This window comes from Tachysurus vachellii, chromosome 7 (genome assembly GCF_030014155.1).
Source record: "Tachysurus vachellii isolate PV-2020 chromosome 7, HZAU_Pvac_v1, whole genome shotgun sequence".
NCBI classification, from domain to species: Eukaryota; Metazoa; Chordata; class Actinopteri; order Siluriformes; family Bagridae; genus Tachysurus; species Tachysurus vachellii.
Genome location: NC_083466.1, coordinates 21678021 through 21704590, shown reverse-complemented (window position 1 = coordinate 21704590; position 26570 = coordinate 21678021). Strand labels below are relative to the sequence as shown.

Here is a 26570-nt window from a genome sequence, read left to right as displayed (position 1 = left end):
ACAATTCATTTAACATTTAACATTGTGGCAAGTGACTGGGTGAATAACACACTCTGTGCTGCTGGAAACTAAAGGAAATTTGAAATGAAAATTATTCACTACTCTGGCAGGTCTCGGCATATGGGGAATTCAGAAGTGATGTGTAATAATGATGATAATTAGGTGTAAGTGGAGTTATTGCTCAACTTTGTCAGTCTAATTTAGTTATGTGGCTTGGGGCAAAGCTTTGTGTGGTGTTTATCTGTGCTAGTTATTCTGTAGTGCGGGTCATCCGCAGGACCTAATAACGTTCGGCTACATGCTCAGAATTGAGCTACACTGGAAATTCTTCTACTTTATTTTACACAATGTTTCTATGATCTGTTTCTATGAACCATCACTAAAAAAAAAAATGTATTTCTTATAAAACGAGTCTGTCTGGCTGTCACTGCTGTCACTTGATAAGCTCTCATCTCAGATCATTTCAGAAAAAATCTGATCTTTGTATTACACACTCATCCCATTACATCCTCACACACACTTACTTGCCCAGAGTTACAACCTTTTCTCTCGAAAGCTCTTTACTCTGCTTTTCTGAAGCTGTAAAGTCAGCACAGTCCTTTTCACGCTGTCAGCTCCCGAACGCATTAGGTAGACATCTCTGAATCGCTGTCTGTATCATCAGCACTATAATAGTGAAGCTCTCTGCAGTCAGCTACACACCGAGGTCTGTCTGTTATCAGAATTGTGTAGTAGGAGTACATGAGTGTATTAGACATTGCACAACAAGACTGCAGAGGTGGGAGTAAGTCATACATGTGCAAGTCACAAGTAAGTCTCAAGTCATGAATGTCAAGCAAAGTCAAGTCGAGTCTTTTTTTAATATTTGTCAAGCAAGTCTCAAGTCTCAAATTTGCGACTTAAGTCTGACTCGAGTCAAGTCAGGTCCCCCATCTCTGAATCATTTAACTCAAGTCCGAGTCGAGTCTCAAGTCATGAATGTCAAGTCAAAGAAAAGTCGAGTCTTTTTTAATATTTGTCAAGCAAGTCTCAAGTCTCAAATTTGCGACTTAAGTCTGACTCGAGTCAAGTCGGGTCCCCCATCTCTGAATCATTTAACTCAAGTCCGAGTCAAGTCTCAAGTCATGAATGTCAAGTCAAAGTCAAGTCTTTTTTTAATATTTGTCAAGCAAGTCTCAAGTCTCAAATTTGCGACTTAAGTCTGACTCGAGTCAAGTCGGGTCCCCCATCTCTGAATCATTTAACTCAAGTCCGAGTCGAGTCTCAAGTCATGAATGTCAAGTCAAAGTCAAGTCAAGTCTTTTTTAATATTTGTCAAGCAAGTCTCAAATTTGCGACTTAAGTCTGACTCGAGTCAAGTCATATGACTCGAGTCCCCCATCTCTGCAAGACTGTATGGGAAACCTGGAAACCAGAAACCGCATTTGCGCCAATAAAAATGCGAATTTGGAACAATTCACAATTATCTAAGTGTTTTGAACTCTCTGAAATAACCAACACCCCTCGAAGCCCCGCCACCTTCTGCCAATATCATATTAGTAATGTTGCAGTCAATCAAAGTGCTTGGTCTCTGTATTCATTACGTTTAGCTTGTAATTACAGAGCATGTAGGTTTTAGTCCAGCTCACACTGTAACAGAGCAAAGCTGTTAGAGTCTCAAAAAACCACAGATTTTACCAGGTTTACTGCCACAGTTAAAGCAGGACAACACACTCTGTATCAGGCCTCTATTCAAAGTCAATGAGGTGCTTTAGTTTCTGCAGGTCCTTTTACTCTGCATGAGTACATCAGTCATGATTTATTCACTGTGTCGGATTTGATTAGTAATAAAACAACAGCCACCGCTGTTTCATTTGGTTTCGTGGTGCAGTGCTGTGCTTTGTGTTCTGTTGAGCAGCGCAAACAACAGCAGATGAGCTTTAATTGCAGGAGGAGACAGAAATGGCAACAGCATGCTAATGAGTAAGTAAGCAAATGAAATAGTCTGTGAAAGGTAAGTATGGTGTATGTGGATCTTTCTGACACAGAAAGCCTTTAGAGGTAGCAATGAAGGCTTTTACATGCCTTATTAACATTTCACTTGAAGTAACAGTTGATTTCCATTCCATTTACAGTAGCCATTTGATTGTCTTTGCTATCCATCGAAAATCCAGGTTCGAGATCTAAATATGGATTATGAGACGTGTTTTGGAGAGTTTTACATCTAGACGTAGTAAACAACATAAAACAGAACCTTTTTGTATCAAAATTCAGTGTTGAAGAAAATGAAGGTAAATAAATCTTAATATTTGCTTGTATATTCCCTGTTTGCAACATCTGCATCCAGCCTGCAACTCACCAAGGTTACATCAGCAAATTGTCGGTTTCTTTTGCGATGCTTTCTCTTTGTTTTGAGGAGTTTCTCCCTTCAGTCTCACCTTCAGGAAGCAAAATGCGTGTTGAGTCGAATTAAGTTCTCGTGATCGATTTGGCCAGTCTTTTGGCTCATTGTCTTGCTACATGAAGAAATTCCTCTGGAGTAATTTGTTTGAATAAATTGGCAGACAGAAAGTTCCTGTAAACATCTGAATTCATTCTGCTGCTACCATCTTGCAGTAGTCATCAATAATGGTTAGCGAGCCTCTTCCAGAAGCAGCCATACAAGCCCGAGTCATGATACAACCTTCATCATGTTCCACAGAACAGCTTGTACGATTCGGATCATGTTTTTGCAGATTAATTGTTTTCCTCAACACTATTGATTACTTTAGTACAGGTTCATCTTCTCTGTATTTCCTTTTGAACTCTAGCCTGGCATTTCAACACTTACAGCTGATTTCTTTTTTCAGGATATACTACAATTTGTTTTGGCTATGCCCACTGTTTGTTTAGTGTCTCTGATTCATTTTCCCTCTTTCTCTTATAGACAACTTTCTGATCTTTCATGTTGGTTTAACCTTTTTAAGAATAAATGCACTCATCACTGGTGAAACCGAAGGCTGAAACAAAGATTACAGTTTTCAACCTGACAGGAAACACCTGGGGAGCAAGAAAGCATGAGTCACATGAGTATTGAACGGGCTGAGTTAAAATGGGCCTATATGGAAATAGAAATAGAAATCTCTGAAATTCGACACACTCTGCTCGTGTTGCCATATTCAAACCCAAATATCTTCAGTCTATAGCAAAAACAAATGAACTGGCTTTGCAACTCAAATAGATTCAGATAGCATTTTATCTTTTTATTCATAGTGCACAGTTACAGCTTCAAAGTTTCACGAATTTGGACAAGCTGGTTTTTTTGTTTATTGTGTTTGGGTGCCATTTAGGGTGCAGTTTGCAGCATCATGTATGAAAACCGGCATCACTCGCAACGGCAGCAAAAACAAATCCTTTCTGCTGCCTTTTCAGTTTTTTGGGTTAACTAGCTTTTACATGTTGCTCTAGACTATGTACGTAATGTTATTACAACAACCAGCATAAATAAGTGTGTCAGTAAATGTGAGCAAATTGGATTTAGAAATAACAGAAATGTCCAGCAATCCAGTTTATTGATGGAATCTCCGTGCTGATAACTTGGGCATCTTTGTTCTGCGTAGCCAAACTGAAAACATTGTTTAAATGAAAATGTCTTTGACAAGTGAATTGTTTGATCATTTATATTGTGTGTGTGTGTGTGTGTGTGTGAGTGTGTGTTGAAATCAGACGCCTCTCTAATGCACCCACAGAAAAAAGCTCATGCAGCAGGTTACGCTGTTGTCATGCCAACCGGATGCGACTATGGGATGGCAGTGGAGCTCACCCATTGCCAGGAGGATTGAGGGGTGCCGTTGCCATAGAGACAGCTTAGCTAGCGAGAGAGTGCAGCGAGTGGGTAATTAGGTTTGAAATGTGTCGGGAAAAGGAAGGTGTTATTTTGATCAAAGACAGCAGCAGGGACGTCGATACACTCCTTTCGTCTCTGAGACGAGGGGAAGGTCTATGACACGGCACCACTGTTTTCACCGTGTCTTTGTGTGTTTAAGGCTGGATTTTCTTTTGGATGATTGAACTCAGATTATGGCTCTGTAGGTGAGATAGATGACTGCTATAGATCATTTAATTAGAGCATAACCTCTCGTCTAAGGCTTTCTGTGTTTAATGCAGTTTGCAGGTAACACAGATCCAGTTTTATCTGAACAGCTTTACTGCTATAATGAACAGACTTGTTGCGATCCCAGTCGATTCCAATATTCTAAAAACACTAACACTTTTCTAACAAATCGTGTGATTAAATGGACTCCATCACTCTACCATTAGACCTGCGATAGAGAAAATTCATTATGCAGCGTGATACGGGCTTATGCAGAAAATAGACTCACATAAACACAGCAAACATGATTTATTTCTGTTTTATGACTCGCCATCGACAATACAGTGTTTGTAGCTCTAAATGAAATACATCTGAATTTGTTTTTGATTGCAGTGATACTAGATCCAGCAAATGTGTGAGCACACTAAAGTCAAGCTCAACTCATAAGCGGAGACTTATTTTACTCATGAACCCAGATTTTAGGTATGTGAACTGCTATCTGCTACAACAAATCTATCAGCTTTGAGTTTGCTTAGAAATCCTTCACCAAAAGCATGTTACCATGAGTCGAGGTGCTTAGCTGTGTGCCTTTCATACCCCAATTCCAAGACAACCTCTTTAATGATTCAAGGAATAACCCAGTGTTTTTTTTTTTTCCATCCTAATCTTCAGGTGCATTTGTAACGTGTAATGACCTTAGGCTAGAAATCCATCACGTTTCCCTGTACTGAGGAGACCTGTTTACTTACTGATGGGCAGCTGGTGAACTTTTGTAGAATTTGAAATGAATTCTTATGTCAGTGGCATTAGTGAATTAAGCTTTAACTGTGTATGGCTTGCGTTTCGAGAGATGGGATTATTTTTCTCACGGTAGTGTTCGCGGTTTGGAGTGTAGTTAGCGTAGCTCAAAGTAAAAGCAGCAGTGCCTCGGGTTCTCCAAAGGAAACTAAAGTAAAGAATCGATAACTAAGAGTTGCTTTTTACTGTAATGCACTGGGGGTGGTATGATGGGAATTCTTCTCCTGTTGAAAGTCTTGTGTGTTAATCACACATACATGGACATCCTGGAGTATTTCCTTTAAATCCAGTTACCTCTTACATCTCTACTTCCATTTCACCATTTCACTCGTTCATATATATGCAGGGAATCAGCTCTTGGATCAGCTCTATTACCGAGCTCTGTGTGTGGGTGTCTGTGAGAGAGAGATAATGATTTGGACCCAGTCCAGGACACTGAGGCAGTGTGAGGCTCCATTTTAGTATCTTGCAGCGACCAAAAACATCCAGCAGGCGGCAGAATGAGCAGTGATGGGCATAAACAGTGCAGGGTTTCCTGTACATAAAGGACTGCCTGTGTGGAGAGGCACATGCTCTGAATCTGATAGCAAATGAACAGAGAATGCCACTGGAATACTTGAATCTGTTAGTAAAGCTCTCAACTGAAAGATTTAAGATCACAGATCCAGTACCTCTGTTCTAACAGAAACATGTACAGACCTACCTTTTTAGCTAAACATCTATGCACTTATTAACATCTACGTTTAGTTTTTGGTACATTATCAATCATTATAGATGTTCTATTTTTCAATTTTATTTATTTGTATGGCGCTTGGGGGGCACGGTGGCTTAGTGGTTAGCACGTTCGCCTCACACCTCCAGGGTTGGGGGTTTGATTCCCGCCTCCGCCTTGTGTGTGTGGAGTTTGCATGTTCTCCCCGTGCCTCGGGGGTTTCCTCCGGGTACTCCGGTTTCCTCCCCTGGTCCAAAGACATGCATGGTAGGTTGATTGGCATCTTTGGAAAATTGTCCGTAGTGTGTGATTGCGTGAGTGAATGAGAGTGTATGTGTGTGCCCTGCGATGGGTTGGCACTCCGTCCAGGGTGTATCCTGCCTTGATGCCCGATGACGCCTGAGATAGGCACAGGCTCCCCGTGACCCGAGGTAGTTCGGATAAGCGGTAGAAAATGAGTGAGTGAGTGAGTGTATGGCACTTTTAACAATTCACATTGTCTCAAAGCAGCTTTAAAGTGTAGAAACAAGAGAAATATATATATTTTATATATATATATATATATATATATATATATATATATATATTTTATTTTTTTTATATTTTAATTTTCTTCTTAAGATATATATTATAAGATATATAAGATATTATAAGATATAAGATATATATTTATCTCTAACATCTATCCCTAATGAACAAGCCGGAAGTGACGACAGCAAGGAAAAACTCCCTGAGATGTTATGAGAAAGAAACCTTGAGAGGAACCAGAATCAGAAGGAACCCATCCTCATTTAGGTGACACTAGACAGGAAATAATGTCAATGTAAATAATGTCATTTCTACAACAGTTTATAATAGTGCAACCGAGAGCTCCTGAGGAACTAATGGGTTTAGCGCAGACCTGATTGCTGATAAAGACCAGACCAAGCAGCTGACTGATGCAACAATGGTTTAAAAAAGACATGAGAGTCTCCGGGCGGCTCCATCCACAACAATCCCATGAGACACTGGCTGACCACGCAGATCAATCCCCGGCAGGGTGGCCACCGGGAGATGAGACTCAAACCAGGGGTAGAACATCAGGATTGAAGAAGTAGCTCCGATGCCATCAGCAGCCTCTCTGTTTTTTTCTCTTGAAGAAAATGTTTCTTTAATAAGACCAGAAATGCAGTTTGCCACATAACTGAGAAACCACAAAGTGCAAACTCATCAGTCATGAAGACTTGCCGCTCAAAAGGACCACATTATCTCACAGTGCTGAAACTGACTGAAGTCCATGTTAAATAACCTTCTCCTTACAGAACGCTTCACTGGAGCAAAGATTAGAATTTTTTGTTGTTATATAGCAATATAGTGTGTGTTATTAAGCTTAGATTGTGAACAAGTCGTTCAAACAAGTCGTGGAAACAAAAGCATATTAGACTAATTTACAGCCAACACTATTGTCAGAGATGCTGTTGACCAATCAGATTAGTTCAGAATTCATGAGCAGTGTGTTATCATTTGATCACAATCCAGTTTGATTAACTAGCAGAGACACAGAAATAGTAATGCTTTGAACGCTGAGGAAAAGGTGTGAGACTGATGTCTATTGATTTTGTGTGTGTGTGTGTCAGCAGTTACACAGAGAGCTGACCCAAGCTTCTCTATTTCTGCCCCAGTCATCTGTCTGAGTTACCACAGTGAGGCAGACAGCGTCACCCTGCGCCAAACTGTCACCACACTCACGCTTTTACGTCCTCACAGAAACACACACATACTGTATGTAGCTGAGAACATTCGTGTTGTTTTACTGGCGAATGACAGCCTCATTCAGGAGTTTACCCTCAGTGTAACGCAAAAATAGGAAACATGCGGTGTTAGTTTTTTTTTCTATAAGATTCGAGAATCGATCCATGCTTTAGAAAATAAACATCATAAATCACATGCATTTAGTCTGCTTCCTTATCAGACAACAAACGTTTGAAGAAGCGCATGCCTAAGATAAATAAAAACTATAATTAGATTATTGTAAATTTGTAAATATTTCTTACACATTTACAATCTTTTTTTTTTTTTGTAAATGTGTAAATATTATGAGAATTTATACACATTTGAAAAGTGAAGTTCTTCAACATTTACAAACCAAACTCACATTGCTGCATAAAAGTTCATTCATATTGAATTTCATCCATATGGATACACTTGTGTGCGTGTGTGTGTGTGTGTGTGTACACTTGTATACACGTTGATGGTGTTTCTTGTGTAGCATATGCTTTGGAGGAGAAGCCCGCAGGGTGGAGTCCATCCTTCTGTCACCTTGGCAACATTCCCCCCTTCGCCCACCCCACCATGTGCAGCACATTAGTGTGTGTGCGTGTGTGTGTGTGTGCGTGTGTGCGTGTGAGTGATTTTGCTTAGACTCTGCAGTTACCTCTGATTGCTCCCTGTTGTCAGAACTTTTTACTATGACACCACGTTGTTACGGTTTCACTGTTAGACACTTTATATCATGAGAGGCTTACTGAAAAAACTTACTGTCTTTTTCCCTTTTTAACCAACCAAGTTTCTTATTCCGGTTATTCACCTAACGGCTGCGACGCATCAAAAATCTAGGTTGGATTTTGCAGCCTCCTCCCTCTGGACTCTTAATCACACTACAGCAGCCTCTATTTCTGCACTGTAATCCCTTTGGCTGCAGTAAACGCATTGCATTATTAGCCCTGCTGCTACTACTAGTATGTTACACCATGCCAATTAAATATACAGAAGAACATACCATCGCTGACCTGAACTAAACAAAAGACTCTCACTTTCAGTAACCGTCATAATCAGAGCCTTATCCTGGAAACACTGGGCTGGAGGCCACATTATGTCTTGATTGAACATCAGTCCATCACAGGTTGCGGCACTCACACACACACACACACACACACACACACAGGCATGTTTAGAGACTTGGAGAATCTCTAGGAAGCCCATATGAACACAGAAACTTCACACAGACAGTAACATGAATGAAGGATCATCGGAGAGTCTGCAGCTATAAGGCAGCGATACAGTAGCTCTCACAGCAACCACTCTGCCATGCCTTTAAACTATATGTGTGGACAAATATAGCGACCTTTCCTCACAACCTCTCTCTCTCTCTCTCTTTGAGCTCAATGACAACATGATAAATACTGACAATATAAGAGATTTTATGCAAACATCAATCACACTTTCATGTCCTCACGTCTCGCTTTTTTCTCTTTCTTGCTGCTGAATAATTAAACAGCATAGTACTGGATGTACTGTGCTGTATGCAGTGCAAGTGTGTGCATGATCCAAATACTCTGAAGAAAATATAGGCTATACATCCTCCTAAAATGGCTTGCTGTCAGAGCCTGCGTGTTCCCAAATCTCCTTTAAGTGCCAGGGGATATTTCGAACCAGGTTTTGAAAACTGCATGGTTTGACTTTAGTCCCCAGATCAAGTGTGGGTGTTGAAACATGTGTTTGTCTGTCTGTCTGTCTGTCTGTCTGTCTGTCTGTCCATTGGTGAAAACCTGGATTTGGTGAACAGCTAAGCTGCTTTAGAATGAAAGCAGAGAAAAGTGCTGAGTCACACACAGCATTATCATCTGTAGTTTTATCTCCATCTCTGGGCATTTTCTTTCGGAGAAGTAGTGTTGTATTGCTGTAGATCTGGCCACTCGGGGAACCAGATAACTGCTGAGAGCTTTAAATCTATAACACCCGGACAGCTCAGTATCTGCCTCCCAGAATGGCATGTGGAAATTAATGAAGAAATAATGACCGTGTGTAGCTCTATCCATCTATCATAGATCACTAAGTGCCAGTGTCAAATTTCTCATATTGTTTCATAATTTCTCACAGCTGTCATAATGTAAATATGGAACTCTGGGGCTTAATACATTATATATTAGATGTTCTATATTATATAGACATTATATGTTCATAAATAATCATTTTGAATGATATACGGTGGGAAAAAATGAGATCAGCACCATCATAATTAACATTTATTTGCCTGACGAGAAGCCGTGTTTAGCGATGTTGAGAGCTAGACACTTGTCTCCTAATTTGTGCTGACTTTAGCCTTTCGGTTTCATTTCCCTGACACTGTGTGTGTGTGTGTGTGTGTGTGTGTGTGTGTGTGTGTGTGTGTCATTCTTCTCTATTACTGTTTTAATATTACGGATCCAGAGCTAGCTAACATCCATCCATCCATTTTCTACCGCTTACCCGGGGCCGGGTCGCGGGGGCAGCAGTCTAAGCAGGGACGCCCAGACTTCCTTCTCCCCTGACACTTCCTCTAGCTCTTCCGGGGGAATACCGAGGCGTTCTCAGGCCAGCCGAGAGACATAGTCCTTCCAGCGTGTCCTAGGTCTTCCCCGGGGCCTCCTCCCGGTTGGACATGTCCGGAACACCTCCCCAGGGAGGCGTCCAGGAGGCATCCGGAACAGATGCCCGAGCCACCTCAGCTGACCCCTCTCGAGCTCTACTCTGAGCTCCTCCCGAGTGACCGAGCTCCTCACCCTATCTCTAAGGGAGCGCCCAGCCACCCTGCGGAGGAAACTCATTTCCGGGATCTTGTCCTTTCGGTCATGACCCAAAGCTCATGACCATAGGTGAGGGTAGGAACGTAGATCGAGAGAGCTTCGTCTTGTGGCTCAGCTCTTTCTTCACCTCAACAGACCGGTATATCAACCGCATCACTGCAGAAGATACACCGATCCGCCTGTCGATCTCCCGCACCATCCTTCCCTCACTCGTGAACAAGACCCCAAGATACTTAAACTCCTCCACTTGAGGCAGGAGCTCTCCACCAACCTGAAGGGGGCAAGCCACCCTTTTCCGGTTGACAACCATGGCCTCGGACTTGGAAGTGCTGATTCTCATCCCCGCCGCTTCACACTCGGCTGCAATCCGTCCCAGTGCATGCTGAAGGTCCTGATTTGAGGAAGCCAACAGGACAACATCATCTGCAAAAAGCAGAGACGAAATCCCGTGGTCCCCAAACCGGACTCCCTCCGGCCCTCAACTGCGCCTAGAAATCCTGTCCATATAGATAATGAACAGGACCGGTGACAAAGGGTAGCCCTGCCGGAGTCCAACATGCACCGGGAACAAGTCTGACTTACTGCCGGCAATGCGAACCAAACTCCTGCTCCGGTCATATAGGGACCGGACAGCCCTTAGCAGAGGGCCCCGGACCCCATATTCCCAGAGCACCCCCCACAGGTCACCACGAGGGACACAGTCGAATGCCTTCTCCAGATCCACAAAGCACATGTGGACTGGTTGGGCAAACTCCCATGAACCCTCCAGCAACCTGGCGAGGGTATAGAGATGGTCCAGTGTTCCACGACCGGGACGAAACCCGCATTGTTCCTCCTGAATCCGAGGTTCGACTATCGGCCGAATTCTCCTCTCCAGTACCCTGGCATAGACTTTTCCGGGGAGGCTGAGGAGTGTGATCCCCCTGTAGTTGGAACACACCCTCCGGTCCCCCTTCTTAAACAGAGGGACCACCACCCCAGTCTGCCAGTCCAGAGGCACTGTCCCCAGCCGCCACACGACGTTGCAGAGGTGTGTCACCCAAGACAGCCCCACAACATCCAGAGACTTGAGGTACTCAGGGCGGATCTCATCCACCCCCGGTGCCTTGCCTCTGAGGAGCTTCTCAACTACCTCAGTGACCTCAGCATGGGGGATTGACAAGCTAGCTAACATTAATTAGCATAGTCTGCTCAGCATTCACTAACCTGTCTCTCTTGCTCTGTATGCGAATAAACCAGCAATAACAAGCATTGCTCATCCAAAAATGTCCCTCAGTGCATCTTAGCAATAATATATTGTCTCTAACAGCAGTGTCTCAGCACCATGCCGCAGTGTACGGCGTCACCGCACTCACCGACCCGAGACGCTTTCAGCATGACTTCCACTTTCACGCTGTGTCCCACTACGGTTCCTGTCACAGACCAGAGAACACATTAAACACAATACTGTAACAGCTGCAGCCCACTGGAACCTTAAAGCTGACTAAATATACTGCATGTGCAAAGAGCATTCAGGCTAAATACAAATTATTACATCGTAGATAACAAGGTGAATTGTGTGTGTGTGTGAGAGAAAGAGAGAGAGAGAGAGAGAGAGAGAGAGAGAGAGAGAGAGTTCAGCCTTTAAGCATCATTCTGTATTAAGTATCATTTCTCTCTCAGCATGCGGGTTTAATGCCTTAATGAAATGCTAGAGTGAGTGCAGAGGTGACCTTCATCAAAGCTACACATCCTCTTTACACACACACTTTTTCTCTCTCATAAATATAAATATATATATAAATAACTTTCTCATGCCACGTTACTGATTATTTTAGACTTTCTAAGTAACCTTAACTTTTTTGCTCTCTTAAACTCGATCGATAATAAGCTGTCAGAATTTTAAAAAAGAAAAAAAAAGGAACATTTCCCATATGGTGCAGGCTGTGACCTTTTCTTTAGAACCTCTCAACCTTTCATTATTCTTTCATTCATTCCAGGGTCAGTCCGTTTGCTCCGGTTTAGCCGTACACTTTAGTGGTTTTGAAAGACCTTATTTGAGTTTCCTACATTACTAAAAGTAAGGAAAAGGATAAATGTGTCTGTCTCATTCTGTCTCGATATGTTTTGCAGAATTTTCAGGCTCTTCCCAGGCAGCCGGTACAGATCTCAAAGCAAGCACATTCAGCAGGTAAATAGCGTTGGAAGCGTAAGAGACGTTGTCTGCAGACAGCGTACTCTCATCTGTGTAAGCTATAAGGGTCAGGGACGTTCTCCACTGTGCCGACAGCTAGAAATGTTACGACAAGCAACTCACAGAGAATTTCTAATGTGACTGTCAGCACATCCAGACAGATCATATCACAGCTCTTCTTACAAACATTCACCGGCTACTTGTGTCTTTTAGAACATATTTAAAGATTTTTTATTTTAATTCCTTTTTTTTTTAAACACTATAGTTCAGTGTTATAGCACTTTAGTTATAGAATCTATAGACATGCTATAAATCCTGTTTCTAAAAATCAGAAAAGTTACAATGTTTTTTTTTTTTTTTTTGGTAAAAAACACATTTTTGATCCATTTATTAGCGAGCAGCCACTCTGAATTCTAAATCTTAATATAATGCTGTGATAAAATAATGTGATGAAATAGCTGAATGATGCAATACAAGTATTGTATTATACATGATGTCGTAGCTGGGAGTGGTCTGTAAAGCATGGTCTGTAAAGGTTAAAAAAATGCAGTGTAGATCTGCGACATGTAAATCAAGTCTTAAGAAGTAAACACGGTCCTCGGTCTCTTGGCAGGTGAAGATTTAGATTGTGATACAGCACAATTCTCTCTATCTGTGTGATGTTCTGAAGCCGCTTACAGCCATGGGTGCACTTTAATACTCCCCCAGAGACTCCTACACTACTCTGTTTTTCCCCCTCTCTCTCTCTCTCTCTCTCTCTCTCTCATTCTCGTGATATGCAGTGGAAAAGTGAGGGTGGCGTGTTGAGCATGTGACAGCGGTTGGTGTCTTGCCAATCTTTTTGGCATTTAATGCAGTTTATTTCGTTTAACATCTCGGATTAATTAATTTTGTCGTGTGAGCATGTGTGTGTGAGCAAGTAACAGTGTGTTCGTGCGTGTGAGTGTAGGCACGTGCTTGCATGTGAGTGTGTGTGAGAGAGAGCAGCATGGTAGAGGAGCATGGCGGTGCCGAACACAAAACCGCGTGAAAGTTTAACTCGCCGGCACAGTGTGTGTTTTTGCGGTCAGTAACATGGTGGAGCACGAGAACATTGTTGTAAAAATGCTTAAACAGAGTCAGAAAGGCATAGTGGTGAATAACGAACTTAAATTGGTTTCTCCTGTAAGTTCCCCAATTAAAAAGATTATGCTGTGTAACGTCCCTCCTTTTATTCCTGACGAGATTATAATCAAAGAGCTTTCTCGGTATGAGAGAATGGTCTCCCACATTAAAAAAATCCCCCTTGGCTGTACTTGTTAACACCTGGTGTCTTTTAGGAAAGTGGCTTTTAGCTAAATGCTGTTTTTAAATTAATTATCAATATTTTTGATTACAGCATCTTTGTATCTTTAGATGCAGACATGAAATGTTTTCACTGTGGTAAAACAGGGCATCTTGTTCAGGTAGAGTGACCCTGGTGTTTCTGAGCAATCGGGGCAAGAAGCAGCTGAGCCAGTTCGGCCGGCTGTTGAGGGTCCCGGAATTGCTGCTGCACCAGAGCTGAAGGAGACTGAGCCCCAAGCCCAGCCTGGCTGCAGCCCAGAAGTCCACTGGAGTTACAAAAACCCTGGAAAAGCCCTGCGAAGATGAACTGGATCGAGAAAAGCCTCGCTTGGCTAAACCAGGCCCGGAAAAGCCTTGCTCGGCCGAACCGGCCTCAGATTAGCCCTTCTCAGTGGATTCTGGTGCAGTGCTGGAGCTGCCTGTGCTGGCAGAGACAGACACAGGGGTGCAGAGCCATCGCTCACAGACACCAGACACTACACTAGTGCAGGGGGAGACATGGAAATGGTGGAAGAGCCCAGCTTTAAAGTACCAATAAAGAGGAAATAACAAGTTAATCGTCAGGGGAAGAAATAAACAAAGGTAGAAATAAAGGTAGAAGAAATAGAGTCAGACAGCGAAGAGTGCATCTCAGGGATGGGTTGGTGGTTTTAAGTCATAACACAACACTAAGTGGCAGAGTCGTTTTTTATGCTGTTTGCTTGCCATTTTAGTCCTTGTTCTTTTTCAGTTGAAGAGATTTTAAATGGGAGGCTTTTAAAGTGAAAGCTTTTTTTGAGAATGAGGTTTTAGTTTTATCTGTGTGTACGCTCCCAGAAGTACAGTTAAGAGGATGTTTTTTTAGACAAACTTAACAATGTGATTGCTGACTTCAACATTGCTGATATTATAAATTTTATGAGGAGATTTTAATCGTACAACCTATATTTTAGATGGGAACCATGCAGAACCTCATGTGGATTCCCATAAGTGTCTATGGGAGCTGATGGAGGCCCAAGAGTTAAGTGATATATGGAGAATTATTTATAAGACAAAGAGACATACTGTAACATGTGGGCTCACGCCATAGACAACACACTTTCCCTGATAAGATTATGGTTTTAAGCATTAGCTGGCTCCAGTAGGCATCTCTGTTCACAGTATGGTACAGTATACTATAAGTAAAAAGAATGTAAAGCCCAAGTGGCATTTTTAACACTGCACTTTTAGAAGACGCTAATTTTAGAGTATTTTATTTATTTACGGAATCTGAGAAGGCAGCTTTTAGCACTCTGCTGCAGTGGTGGGATGTGACTAAAACTCAAGTCAAAGTTGTTTGTCAACAGTACACTCTCAGCGTCACAAGAGACATTGTTAGATCTCTGAAAGCTCTGGAGATAGAAATAGTGGTACTCAGGCATTTGGAGGCCACAGGAAATCGAGGGCATATTGACGCCCTCAAAATGAGCGACCTGTTAGACATCACAGCACAGGGGGCGCTGGTCCGCTCACGCTTTAAAAGCGCGACTGAGGTGGATGCTCCTTCAAAGTTCTTTTTCAATTTAGAGCAAGAGAATGGACAGAAAAGATTCATACATGCTCTGCGAACAGAATACGGGGATCTCTTAACGGAGCCCATTGAAATTCATAAGCAGACAATAAGCTTCTACTCGAAGCTATACAGCAGTGTGTGGTCAGGGGGACAGATGTTGGAGGAGAACTTCCTCCTGAACCTGACAAAGCTCTCTGATAAAGTGGCCACGGAGGTAGACAATAGGTAGGAATAGACGGCCTCTTTGTTGAGTTTTACGAGACTTTCTGGGCAGTTATAGGGCAGGACGTGCTGGATGTCTTAAGGAACAGTGTGAGGCTATCCCTGCCAAAAAAGAGAGACCTGATAGGCCGGAAGAACTGATGCCAGGTGTCACTACTGTGCACTGACTGCAAGCTGCTCTCAAAAGCATTAGCCTGGAGACTGACTAAGGTAATATCGCAGCTCATTCACCAGGAACAGACATACTTTAGCGTATATTTAATTTGTGACATTTTGGACATATCCAGCTAACGGGCTTAAAGACTGGTTTGATTTTTCTAGATCAGGAAAAGGCATTTGACTGATTTGAACATGAATACTTAAGGGATTAAGGTGGAAGGTGCTGGAAACCTTCGGGTTCAGCCCAGGTTTTATAGCCATGATCAAAGTGTTGTACAGTGAAATTGAGAGTGTTCTGAAGGTTAACGGTGGTTTATGTTCCCCTTTTAAAGTGTACAGCGGTATTCGACAAGCCTGTTCACTGTCAGGCCTTTTTGTATTCACTAGTAATTAAACCTCTTTTAAATAGACTGAGATGTCATATTTCTGGTTTTAATATTCCACACAGCAAGGCTTCACTATGTCTTTCAGTGTATGCAGATGACCTGGTAGTTATTATTGCCTCGCAGAAAGATGTGAATGTTTTAAATGATATTTAAAATGATTTTCAGTTTTTATCTTCTTCCAAAGTCTGCTGAGCAAAAAGTAAAGCCATTTTAGTTCAGGAGTGGGGAGGTGGGCAACCTGCACTTCTGGGAGGTTTAGTGTGGAAAAGAGGTGGTTTTAAGTACTTGAGTGTCTACCTGGGGAATGATGTTTTTAAATAAAAATTGGGATGGCACTGTAGAACATGTGAAGGGAAGATGAGCAGGTGGAAGCAGCTGGTCCCAAGGATGTCCTATAGGGGGCGATCGCCGGTCATCAACAACCTCACCTCGTCGTCCCTCTGTCACAAGATGGCATGCATGGATCCGCCGCCAAACCTGGTAGCAAGCATCCAGGCCATGCTTGTGGATTTCTTCTGGGACGGTCTACACTGGACTCCTCAGAGCGATCTCAATATGTGGAAGGAGGGCAGGGGTCATCCAGAGACTTGAACATCACGGGAGCAGACCTGTTGAAGGTACAGAACCTAGCAGCACGTATGGGACTGAGGTCCCTGCACGTTGTCAATCAACTCTTACACCGCTGGAGGTCCTCCTTAACATCACAGGAGCATGTTCGGCTGATGGACTGTCAGCATACAGAGACTGGTCCTGTAGAGGAGGAACCCTTTCCCCAGCTGAACATTGCTCCCGACCTTGACGGGTGTAAAGGTCCCCTCTTGGAGTGCCGGGGCGAGGGGGAGATGGATTTTGGGATAGTGTCGGGGAAGCTGCTTTACTTTTACTTTTTTTTACTTTTAATTTTCCAGAGATGCCAATCAATGCATGTCTTTGGACCGGGGGAGGAAACCGGAGTACCCGGAGGAAACCCCCGAGGCACAGGGCGAGCATGCAAACTCCACACACACAAGGCGGAGGTGGGAATCGAACCCCCAACCCTGGAGGTGTGAGGCGAACGTGCTAACCACTAAGCCACCGTGCCCGTGGAATTATTTATTTATTTACTTACTTACTTACTTACTTATTGAGTCACTCACTTTTATATGTGACTTGTGCAAATAAAGTATTGTAAAAAGTAAATATCTCTCTTTCTCTCTCTCTCTTTCTCTCTCTCTCTCTCTCTCTCTCTCTCTCTCTGTTACCCTCTCCCACTCTCATGGTCTTATCTATTTTGACTTACTTTCATGTCTGCTTTTTTTAATTTACTCTTTTGTTCCTCCTTTCTGTGCCTTTTCTTAGGCATTTTTGTTTGCTGTGTTTTACAGCAGCTCTACATCATTTCCTCAGAGGCATTGATTTCATACGACAGTTGTGTTAGACTCCATCCATTCACACACAAACCTAAACCCATAAGTGCTCTTGCGTGTCCTCTATACCGGCTCAAATAAAAATCCGTTGAAGTTCAGTGCTGTGTGTTTATCCAAGAGAATGTTTTGTAGTAGAGTTCATGCAGTAATATTTACAGAAATTGCTTATACAGAAGAAATAAAGGTGTGTTTTATGTGTAAAGAAATAAGAGTGTGTTTAAGAAATAAGAGCATGTTTCCTGTGATTGGCTGCTACAGGGAAAGAGGCGGAGCTGATAACTGTTCACCCGCGTACCATGTTCATAGCACGAGAGGGCTGGACCTTCCTTTCTGCAGGTAGAATGTGACAACTAGTACAGTATATGGTAACTCACTCAGATTCATCACAAATCTACATTCAACTTTTTTAAAAACACTGGTTAAAATGATTTTTTTAAAGATGCATACAGGACAGCAATCTTCACTTTATCTTTTAAGTACGAACCACAATTCTGTTCACAAAGCTATTTTATGCATCTACAATATGACAACCCTGAAAATTCCAAGATGGCATAGATGAGAATCACACCGTTACTATGGTAATTGGGTTCCACACCATGCTAACACTGAGCAGCTGTACACAGTTTATGCATCAGGCAGTAACTATCCATTTTATGAAGCTCACCTCACTTGCTGATCAAGATTCTAGTTTATTATTTTTACTGGCGGTTTGTGTTAACCATCCTCTTCCCTTCATCAATGCGGTTTCTGACCACAGGTCATTGGTGGACAGATAATGTACTGGCTGGTTTGGGGTAATGGAAATAGTTATATCTGCTACACCTGTAACAGCAGCATACACACACTTTTATGTCTGTTGCTGAAAATGATTGTTCACCCGAATGATGCCTGGCTATAACTGATTCTTTTCCATGGTCTACAGTCAGTCATTATATGCATCCAACTTGCAGTTATGTGATTGGTTTATCTGATAAATGGTCCAGTGACTGTATAGACCTGGACAAATTTATTGGAGCAGCTAGGATAGATTATATAATTGTGTTATAGTGACATTTCTAACTGTTTGCTTTCAATAGTCTCTGTCATTCGACCTATATAAATGGAGAAAAGTGGTCACTCTGCTGTTTGGTATCATTGTGTGCACCACACTGAACATGATCAGGAGGAATTTGGCAATGAAGAGAGCTTTCTGAGAAGGTCAGAAAATTTGGCAATGAAGAGAGCTTTCTGAGAAGGTCAGAAAATGATCAACAAGCATGAAAAGGTAAAGACTAAAAGAACACCAAATATTTTCCGCTGCATGGCATCTTGCTATCTAGTGCTTTTTTGAGAGAGCAGTGGGCTTGATGGAAGAAGGAAGCTTTTTGGCAAGTCACATCAGCTCTATAGCACAGAAGAAAAAAAATTAAGTTTTCCAGCTAAAGAACCAACCCTACTAAGAAACATAGCTGTGTCTGACACAGAGAACCTTAAATCTGTGAAGCGCGCCATGTAATCTCAAAACTATTAATCTGGGATGTCTTCAGATTAGAGAAACCCTGAAGATGTTTTTTTACTCCGACATAGCACTGGTCTAGATGTGTCTCTTCCTGGTATTGAGGGCATTTGTGGGTGGTTTATAACTGAGAGGTAGGTAGACAGAGGACTGAAGTGTGTGTGTGTGTGTGTGTGTGTGTGTGTGTGTGTGTGTGTGTGTGTGTGTGTGTGTGTGTGTGTGTGTGTGTGTGTGTAGTGAACCTGCTGTTCTTAGGCACCATGGGAAAAGAATGTTCTAAGTGTTCTGACACAGCTAAGTACAGACACCCTGACTCCCGCCGCAAAACTGTGTCAAAGAACAGGATAGAGATGGAGAGAAAAAGAGAGAGGCAGAGCGATCATTAAAATAGGGCTGGTTTCTTTGTTGTCATTAACAAGATGCATCAAGGACACCAGCGCTTCGAGTATCCGCTTTTTTATTCGCATCGTGGCTGTGCTTTTGTATGCTTTGTGCATGTTTGCCATGTGTGTGTGAGTGAGAGCGATAGTATGTGAGGCCTGTAGTGGTCTTGACACATCTGGTAATAGGAAACAAACAGGAGGAGAGGATACACACATGGTACATTTACACACACACGGTAGATCGTGGCCTTGATGCTGATAGCTCACAAGCCATTCTTATAGCCAATACTGTCTTTGTTATGAAACAATATTTTCTGTAGAAAGTAGCGTATTCTATGTTGTATATAGTCAAAAGTTTTCCTAATGTTGTATTGTAAAGGTATTCTTAAAATTGGACCATAAAACAATGCAAATTAGTCCAAAAAGATATGCTGTTAGTGCTGTTATCTACATGTGAATGGGATGTGGTAGCCTAGTGGTTAAGGTGTTGGGCTACCAATCGGAAGGTTGTGAGTTCGATTCCTATGTCCACCAAGCTGCCACTGCCGGGCCCCTGAGCGAGGCCCTTAACCCTCAATTGCTCAGTTGTATAAAAATGAGATTAAAAAATAGTAAGTCGCTCTGGATAAGGGCGTCTGCTAAATGCTGTAAATGTGAAGACAATCATTGTAAGCCATATTCTTTTAACTATTGCCCTTATGTGGCGGAATCTCTGGATATGTTTATAGGAGTGTTTTTTTGGTGGTCTGTAAAGGCATTTAACTAAAAGCACTTCACAACATCCCTGAATAAAAAAAGGTTTTTCTGTAGACAGGAAGTGCTTTTTAAGTCTCACCCTGGTCAGTAGGAGTTAGCAGGAGAGACTAGTGACCTACAGTAGGCTATTAAGCACCTTTTGCTAAAAGTGGAGAGCATTCAGAGACACTTAGCTGTTGTCATTGTAATGGACTTCTAATCGCAGGGCAAATTTCAGTATCAGTAACTAACTGATATGTAAAAGATAGAATAGAAACTCAATGTTTATTATTGCATTTGTTTATTAACCACCCACTGATCACTAACTGAGTCAGCTTTAAATTTCCCATCTAACATCTCAGTAAAACTCATTATGGTAAAATGTTAGCAGTGTGATTCATTCATTCATGATGGCTTTTTATATAATAGTGTATATATGTATATATGTTGTGTGTCCTGAGAAATTAAAAAGCTAAAGGTATTTTTTTTTTAGAGGTGCTCACATCTACAATTTAACTGTAGCTGTTTTTTATCTTTTGCTACAGCAAATGAGCAATAGGGAAAAGACCTGGGAACCGAAAGGGAACGGGTGCTAACTGATTCTTTTGGTTTTCTCTAACTTTCATCTATGAATTCACAAGTCTCTGCTTCGTGAGCCAATAGAAAACCAGTGGACGACATTTTGGTCTCTTTGTTCTGCAGCTAATTATTTAATAGTAGGACATCAAAGGTCTTCTTCCTCTTACTCATCTAATAAAACATTGATTATGTGTGCAGGTTTTTGAGGCAAAAATGACCCTTTTTGATAGAATTATCTAGAAACCAGAGTAGATATGCTTTTCTACCTGTAAATAGGACCTGAAATATATCTGAGTGTCTGAGGGGGAGATGGAAACGACAGAAAAACTAGCCTTAATGACCTCAGAGCTCACGGACCTCACCCCTGCCTCGGAGAATATTGATTCACGCTCATTCATCTTTAGAGTTCCTTTTGATATTTGGATCAATACTGAGCTATTTTTGGCCAGCATAAAGAACATCTTGAAGCAGAAGGTCTTATAGCAAACTCTTTATATCTGAGGTTTGATCAGTAAATCCTGCCTTTTTCAGTACTAATCTAATGTACTGTTTTATGCGCACGTACAATCCAGTGTTATCAGGAATATTCAAATTTCACATTGTTATTTTTTAAATTTCATTTAATATGCATGAAACATTGATCAAAAAGGCCCTCATGTCATCACTGTGCGCATTTTTTTTTTTATTTTGAGGCTCTCTGTCAAAGAGACTAGAAACAGTCGCGAGAAAAAAATTTGGCTTTCATATAAAACTAGATTTGTAAAGTTTGTCACGACAAAGCAAGTATTCGCAAAGGTTTTTTTGGAGGTGAGTGGACATAAGGATCAGTGTTACGTTTGGAGGCAAGTAGACAGAAAGCTAGGGTGCCAAAACATTTGGAGGCAAGTGGAGACGAACATGTCACATCATCCGAATACTCTTGAGGAAGTTCCCCACATTGGGCTGTGTTTTGATATATTTTCACGTGACGTCATCAGAATTCCCGTGAGGAAGTTCCCTTCATTGTTCTGAGTGTTTTGATATGTCACATGTCCATGTTGTAAAAAGTTTTTTGATTTCGCATATTTTGCGGCACAACCGAAAGGCCAGTCGGTACACCAATTTAAAACTTTGTTCAGAGTATCACCCTAAAGGAGCTGGCCGAGTTTGATGTAGATAGTTCGAAAGCTTGCCGAGTTTTAAACCTCTAAAATTTATAATGGGAGTCTATGGGAAAAAAGGCGAATTTGAGCCCCGGTACCAGAAGTACCTGTACTCGGATCGCTTAGAAAAGTAAGAACAACAAACTACAGACCAGGCTCTACAAAATATCCGAATTTGGTGCATGTGGCTCGAAAGCCCTAGGAGGAGTTACTCTTTATAAATCTTTGTCTAAGCTTAAATAGGAAAACAGAATGTTGGCTTCTACAAAGCCAACATAATAAATGCTTTTAATCTGGATGACATTTACTCACATATAGGAATAGAGGAGCAGCGCTATGTACAAAGGGTTAAAGAGAAGTCATATGTGCTGTTCATTTTCAGTTTTCTCTTTTATTCCAAAGGTAAAAAAATCCGACATTTTAGGGGTCTGAAGTTTGATCACTGTTGTTTGTATTACACCTTACTAAAGGCTAATGTAACTAATAAATAAAGGATGCATATAGACTAAATGTTAGCATTGTGTTAACAGCATCGCAGAAAGCTGTAAATCATCTCACGCTCCAATCAGTGGTTTCTGGCACTGACACACAGTTGTCTGTAAAGAGGTTGTCATGCTACCATATAACTCTTACACACTGGAATGAAATGTTATTCTTCACTACTTACATCAAATCTGAGTCCAGTTTAGAGACAGGAAACCCTGACTTTCCTAAACACTCACTGTCTGAATGCAGTTTCTGTGTATGTTCTCTCTGCAGCATTTCCTCTGGGTATTTGGTCTTCTCCCATTTTAAATCGCCTAAAGATGTAAAAGTGTGCGCATGGTGTCTAATCCTGTGGAGCACAAAATGCTTACAGAATATGAAAGAATATTATAAGTATTAAGAAATGAAATCTGCAGCTTTATGAAGTACATCACATGTGCTTATCAAGTCCATGTCCTCAGCTGTTTACAATTTTGTCTGTATTGACATTCTCATAATGAGCAGTTTAGGTCAAACATTATAATCACAGATGTCTATGTCTCCATGACCAGTGCAATCAGATAAGAGCTCAATAACCCATGGTCATGTTACAGAAACTACCTTCTCTCTGTGTTCACATTATTTCTCTCTCTCTCTCTCTCTCTCTCTCTCTCTCTCTCTCTCTCTCTCTCTCTCTCTCTCTCTGTGTACGCTCGCCTGTCTCTCTGCTGTGTCACTCAGCACACAGCACTACACAAACAAAACACAAGGACAGCTAATATATACATAATACATTTTATGAGGCGGAAATTACTATATACTTTTCAAAAAGAATTTGAGGTGAAAATTGTTGACTCGACTGATTTGTATGTATGTGTGTGAGAGAGAGTTCTTTTGCAGTTTGCACACCCTTGATGTTACTGATGAGCTCATCCCTAACATTCCCTTTTATCAGCCTGCTAGACGGATTACTGTGCCTGCTCATTAAGAGGGGGCTAAACTAATACACACATGCATATTTTACACAGACACTTCTGCACAAATAGCTTTTTCTTGATCTCTAGTCTCATTTGCTAGACCCACCTCCCATCATGTCCCACACCATCACATTGTTACCAGGTTTCTGGCTTTGCTGTATGATCTGCTATACATTATACCATAACTCGCTCTCTCTCTCTCTCTCTCTCTCTCTCCCTCTGTCATGTGTCTGCAAATAAGTAGATTTCTGTCAGATGGAGTTGCGTCTCTTGGCTCATCTCTCGTCTGACCCCGAGCTCTTGAGAATCTTCCAGAACGCTAAAGCAGACGTTTTTAACATGCTTGCCTCTCAGTGGTTGGTACACACTCACAAACACACACTCACAAACACACTCACTCACTCACTCACTCACATACAAAAGCAATTTGCCAAACACAGGTCCACTCACTCACTCACCCGCAACTTTAAGAAAACACACACTCGGTCCCACCACAGACACGTTCTTGGCACGTGCTGTAATGTAGGCGGGGCAAATGATCTAAGCATCCCGTCAGACACTGTCAATGCTGTTGCTATGACGACCCACTGGTTTTCTTTTTTTTTCCTTGCTGTTTGTCCTGGATTTACTGAAGACTAACTCATCTGCTCTTATGGCATGTGATTATCCAGAAAAACAAATCTCACATGCTACTGTAAGCCACATGTAATGAACCTGGTGGTTTATGTCAAAGATATATGGTTAATAAGTCACACTATCTTTAAATCCCCTCCACCATTCACGTGTGCAGAATCTTCTGTGGATAAGCATTTTATAAACCACGCTGTCCAACAGGTGGCGCTGGCAGAGTCTTTATTATCCAACATGGGGAACACTGGGAAAAGAACTTCCTGTTATCACTTACATTTTATCATCTGCAGGTACTCATTCCTAATACGTCACCATTTCTACGTTTTTCTTCCTTTCTGATCATTAGCTAGCCAGTGAAAAACTTTTTTATTATGTAAACTGCTGAACCCGATGAATGTGATTACATCCTGCACAGGTGCTTTCGTGTCAAGAAACACATTAACGCATTGCACAGATGCTTCTTGTAGCTGTCAGTTTAATGAGGACATCTGGAGGATGTATTGCTGAGACAGACATCATTTACATCTGTATCAATAAGGAACTCATTCAGACTGAAGAACATCATTGCATACACCCAGTGTGCTATGTGCATAAGAGTAATATGTGTGTGTATTGTTCATACTGTGACCCTTTGTGTCTGACATAATTCAGTCTGAAAGTTGACCTGACATTAGCCACTTGCTGTTGATTTTGCCACGTCAAAGTCAGACTGACAGTCACTCTGTGGATGTGCCCTCACCACTGACACTGGTGTCTAGGATTTTTTATAGAACTCTCTCTCTCTCTCTCTCTCTCTCTCTCTCTCTCCCTCAATAGGAAGAGTGTAAGTGAGGACAGTGTAAGTGCAGAGGACAGAGAACAAACCAAACGCATTGTCTATTCTGTGGTCTACGGAGCTGGTGAGTTCTCTAACGCACACCTATATTCTCAAAGACACAAAAAAAAGAATCTCAGTAATACACCGTACAGCCAAATAGACACCTGAGCATAACACTAACAGATGCTTGTTGAACATCCCATTACAGACCTTTGCTGTTATAACAATGAAGACCACAATTCTAAGACAGCTTTTTACTAGATTTTGGAGATTTGCCCTTTCAGCCAATACTAGGGAACCTGCAGTGTTTGAATTGTACCAAAACACCCGGGCATCCTAAAGAGGAATCAGAGTTGATGTAAAAGAATGTATTATATATTTTTATAGTGAATCACAGTCAAACTGTCAGGACTCTGCCCGGACTTTGGCCATGTGCCTTTTTGTTTATGTATGGTGTTCACGTGTTTGCCCCCGCCCTTGTCGTTTCCTCCCCGCCTCTGCACACCTGTCCCTCATGTCTGTTAATTATTTGTATTATTTAGTTGAGCCGCGTTGCCTTGTGCAGCGCGGAATCCTGTTGTCTTCGTCTGGTTTGTCGTTGTCTGTTTAGTGTTTTTTAAGTTAATAAATCCTGTTTTTGTTAAGCTGTCCTGTATTTGGGTCCGTTTTTATCCCGCGTCCGTGACACAAACTTTTTTCCTTCATGTGTTCTGATACTACTCACTAAGAGCTCGGTAATTAAACCTAAAATGATCTGGTATATCTGTGTTAAATAAAACCTATTTTCGTGGCCAATTTGGTCCCCTGCCAATTCCCACCTAAGGCTCATCCCTTCCTCTGAGGCACATAAAGCCAAAGCAATACATGTTTTCAAATCGCTCTTCACGCTGCAACACAAGAGCTTGACACACTCAGGGGACGGTGCTATTTGCCCTCTTCCACATACACAAGATCACAGATCCCTATGATTGTCCTCACTGTCACTGTGATTGACAGGACAGAGAGGATATGCCATTCCTCCCAGACAGCATGACCCATTTTTCTCTCTAAACTCATATATATGAATATCTGTGGCATCAGCTGGACTCAAACCTATGATTTATTTATTTTATTTTTTTATTTAACAATGAACAATACAGTACTCTACATAAGAATAAAGGCACAGCATCTAAGTTGAAGAGGTTCTAACTTGCAGATTAGTGATTATCGGAGTATACGTCTAAGCCGTATAGCTTAATTCAGAACGCAGAGGCTTTACTGTGGAAAAACTATAGAATGTATTACTGCAGTCACATTCTTTTTATGGCAAATTACAATTAAGTTTCACATTGGCCATAAAGTCTTGCCTTGACATTTAAAGCTGTAACGGGCTGACTCTGGTGTATTTTGCCGAAGCTACGAAGCTTTATAGGCAATTCAGAGCATTCAGCTTAGATGCGGCTAATCCCTAGGATCACTTTCAGCTCAGTCGGTGGAAGATTATTTTTTTTCTCATATAGGGCTATGGAACGCAAGCTCTACTGGCTTTTAATTCAGATGCATAAAATACTTATTTTGACCTTTTATAGATTTACTTTAATGATTCTGTATTGTGTTTTGTTTGTATATATGAGTGTGATTGCAGGTTTGTGTTGGTTGTGATTCTCAGTCCTATCACAGACATCTTTTCTTTCCCAAACCATGCAACATCATACATTTAGAGACTAAATTATGAGACTACGGTGTGTTTAATTACACCAGGAGATTTACTTTTAGTACTTATTTATCGTAATACTTGTTAATCAGGATCAATACAGAATGTGGAAACTACAGCTTTTAACCATTAGGCAAGAAATGTGTTGGTGTGTGTGTGTGTGTGTGTGTGTGTGTGTGTGTGGAGGAGGAGGAGACTATGTTTGTCGAGGTTAGCTAGTTGGTGTGTGTGTGTGGAGGAGGAGGAGACTTTGTTTGTCGAGGTTAGCTAGGTTGTCTGTTATTGATGTTTAAGCTCATATCAGTGAGCATTTGACACTCGTTGACACTCTCTTGCTGTGTCTATC

At 41.6% G+C, this 26570-nt stretch overlaps 1 protein-coding gene across 1 annotated transcript in view; it reads left to right on the top strand.

Annotated features, from left to right (window-relative positions):
• Positions 1-26570, top strand: part of poln (polymerase (DNA directed) nu) — a 50325-nt gene that overhangs the window by 14766 nt on the left and 8989 nt on the right. The window contains exons 19-22 of the mRNA XM_060875496.1: positions 12218-12275; positions 17567-17644; positions 23329-23440; positions 24531-24613. Coding sequence (XP_060731479.1) covers positions 12218-12275; positions 17567-17644; positions 23329-23440; positions 24531-24613 — 331 coding nt within the window. The remainder of the gene's footprint in view (positions 1-12217; positions 12276-17566; positions 17645-23328; positions 23441-24530; positions 24614-26570) is intronic.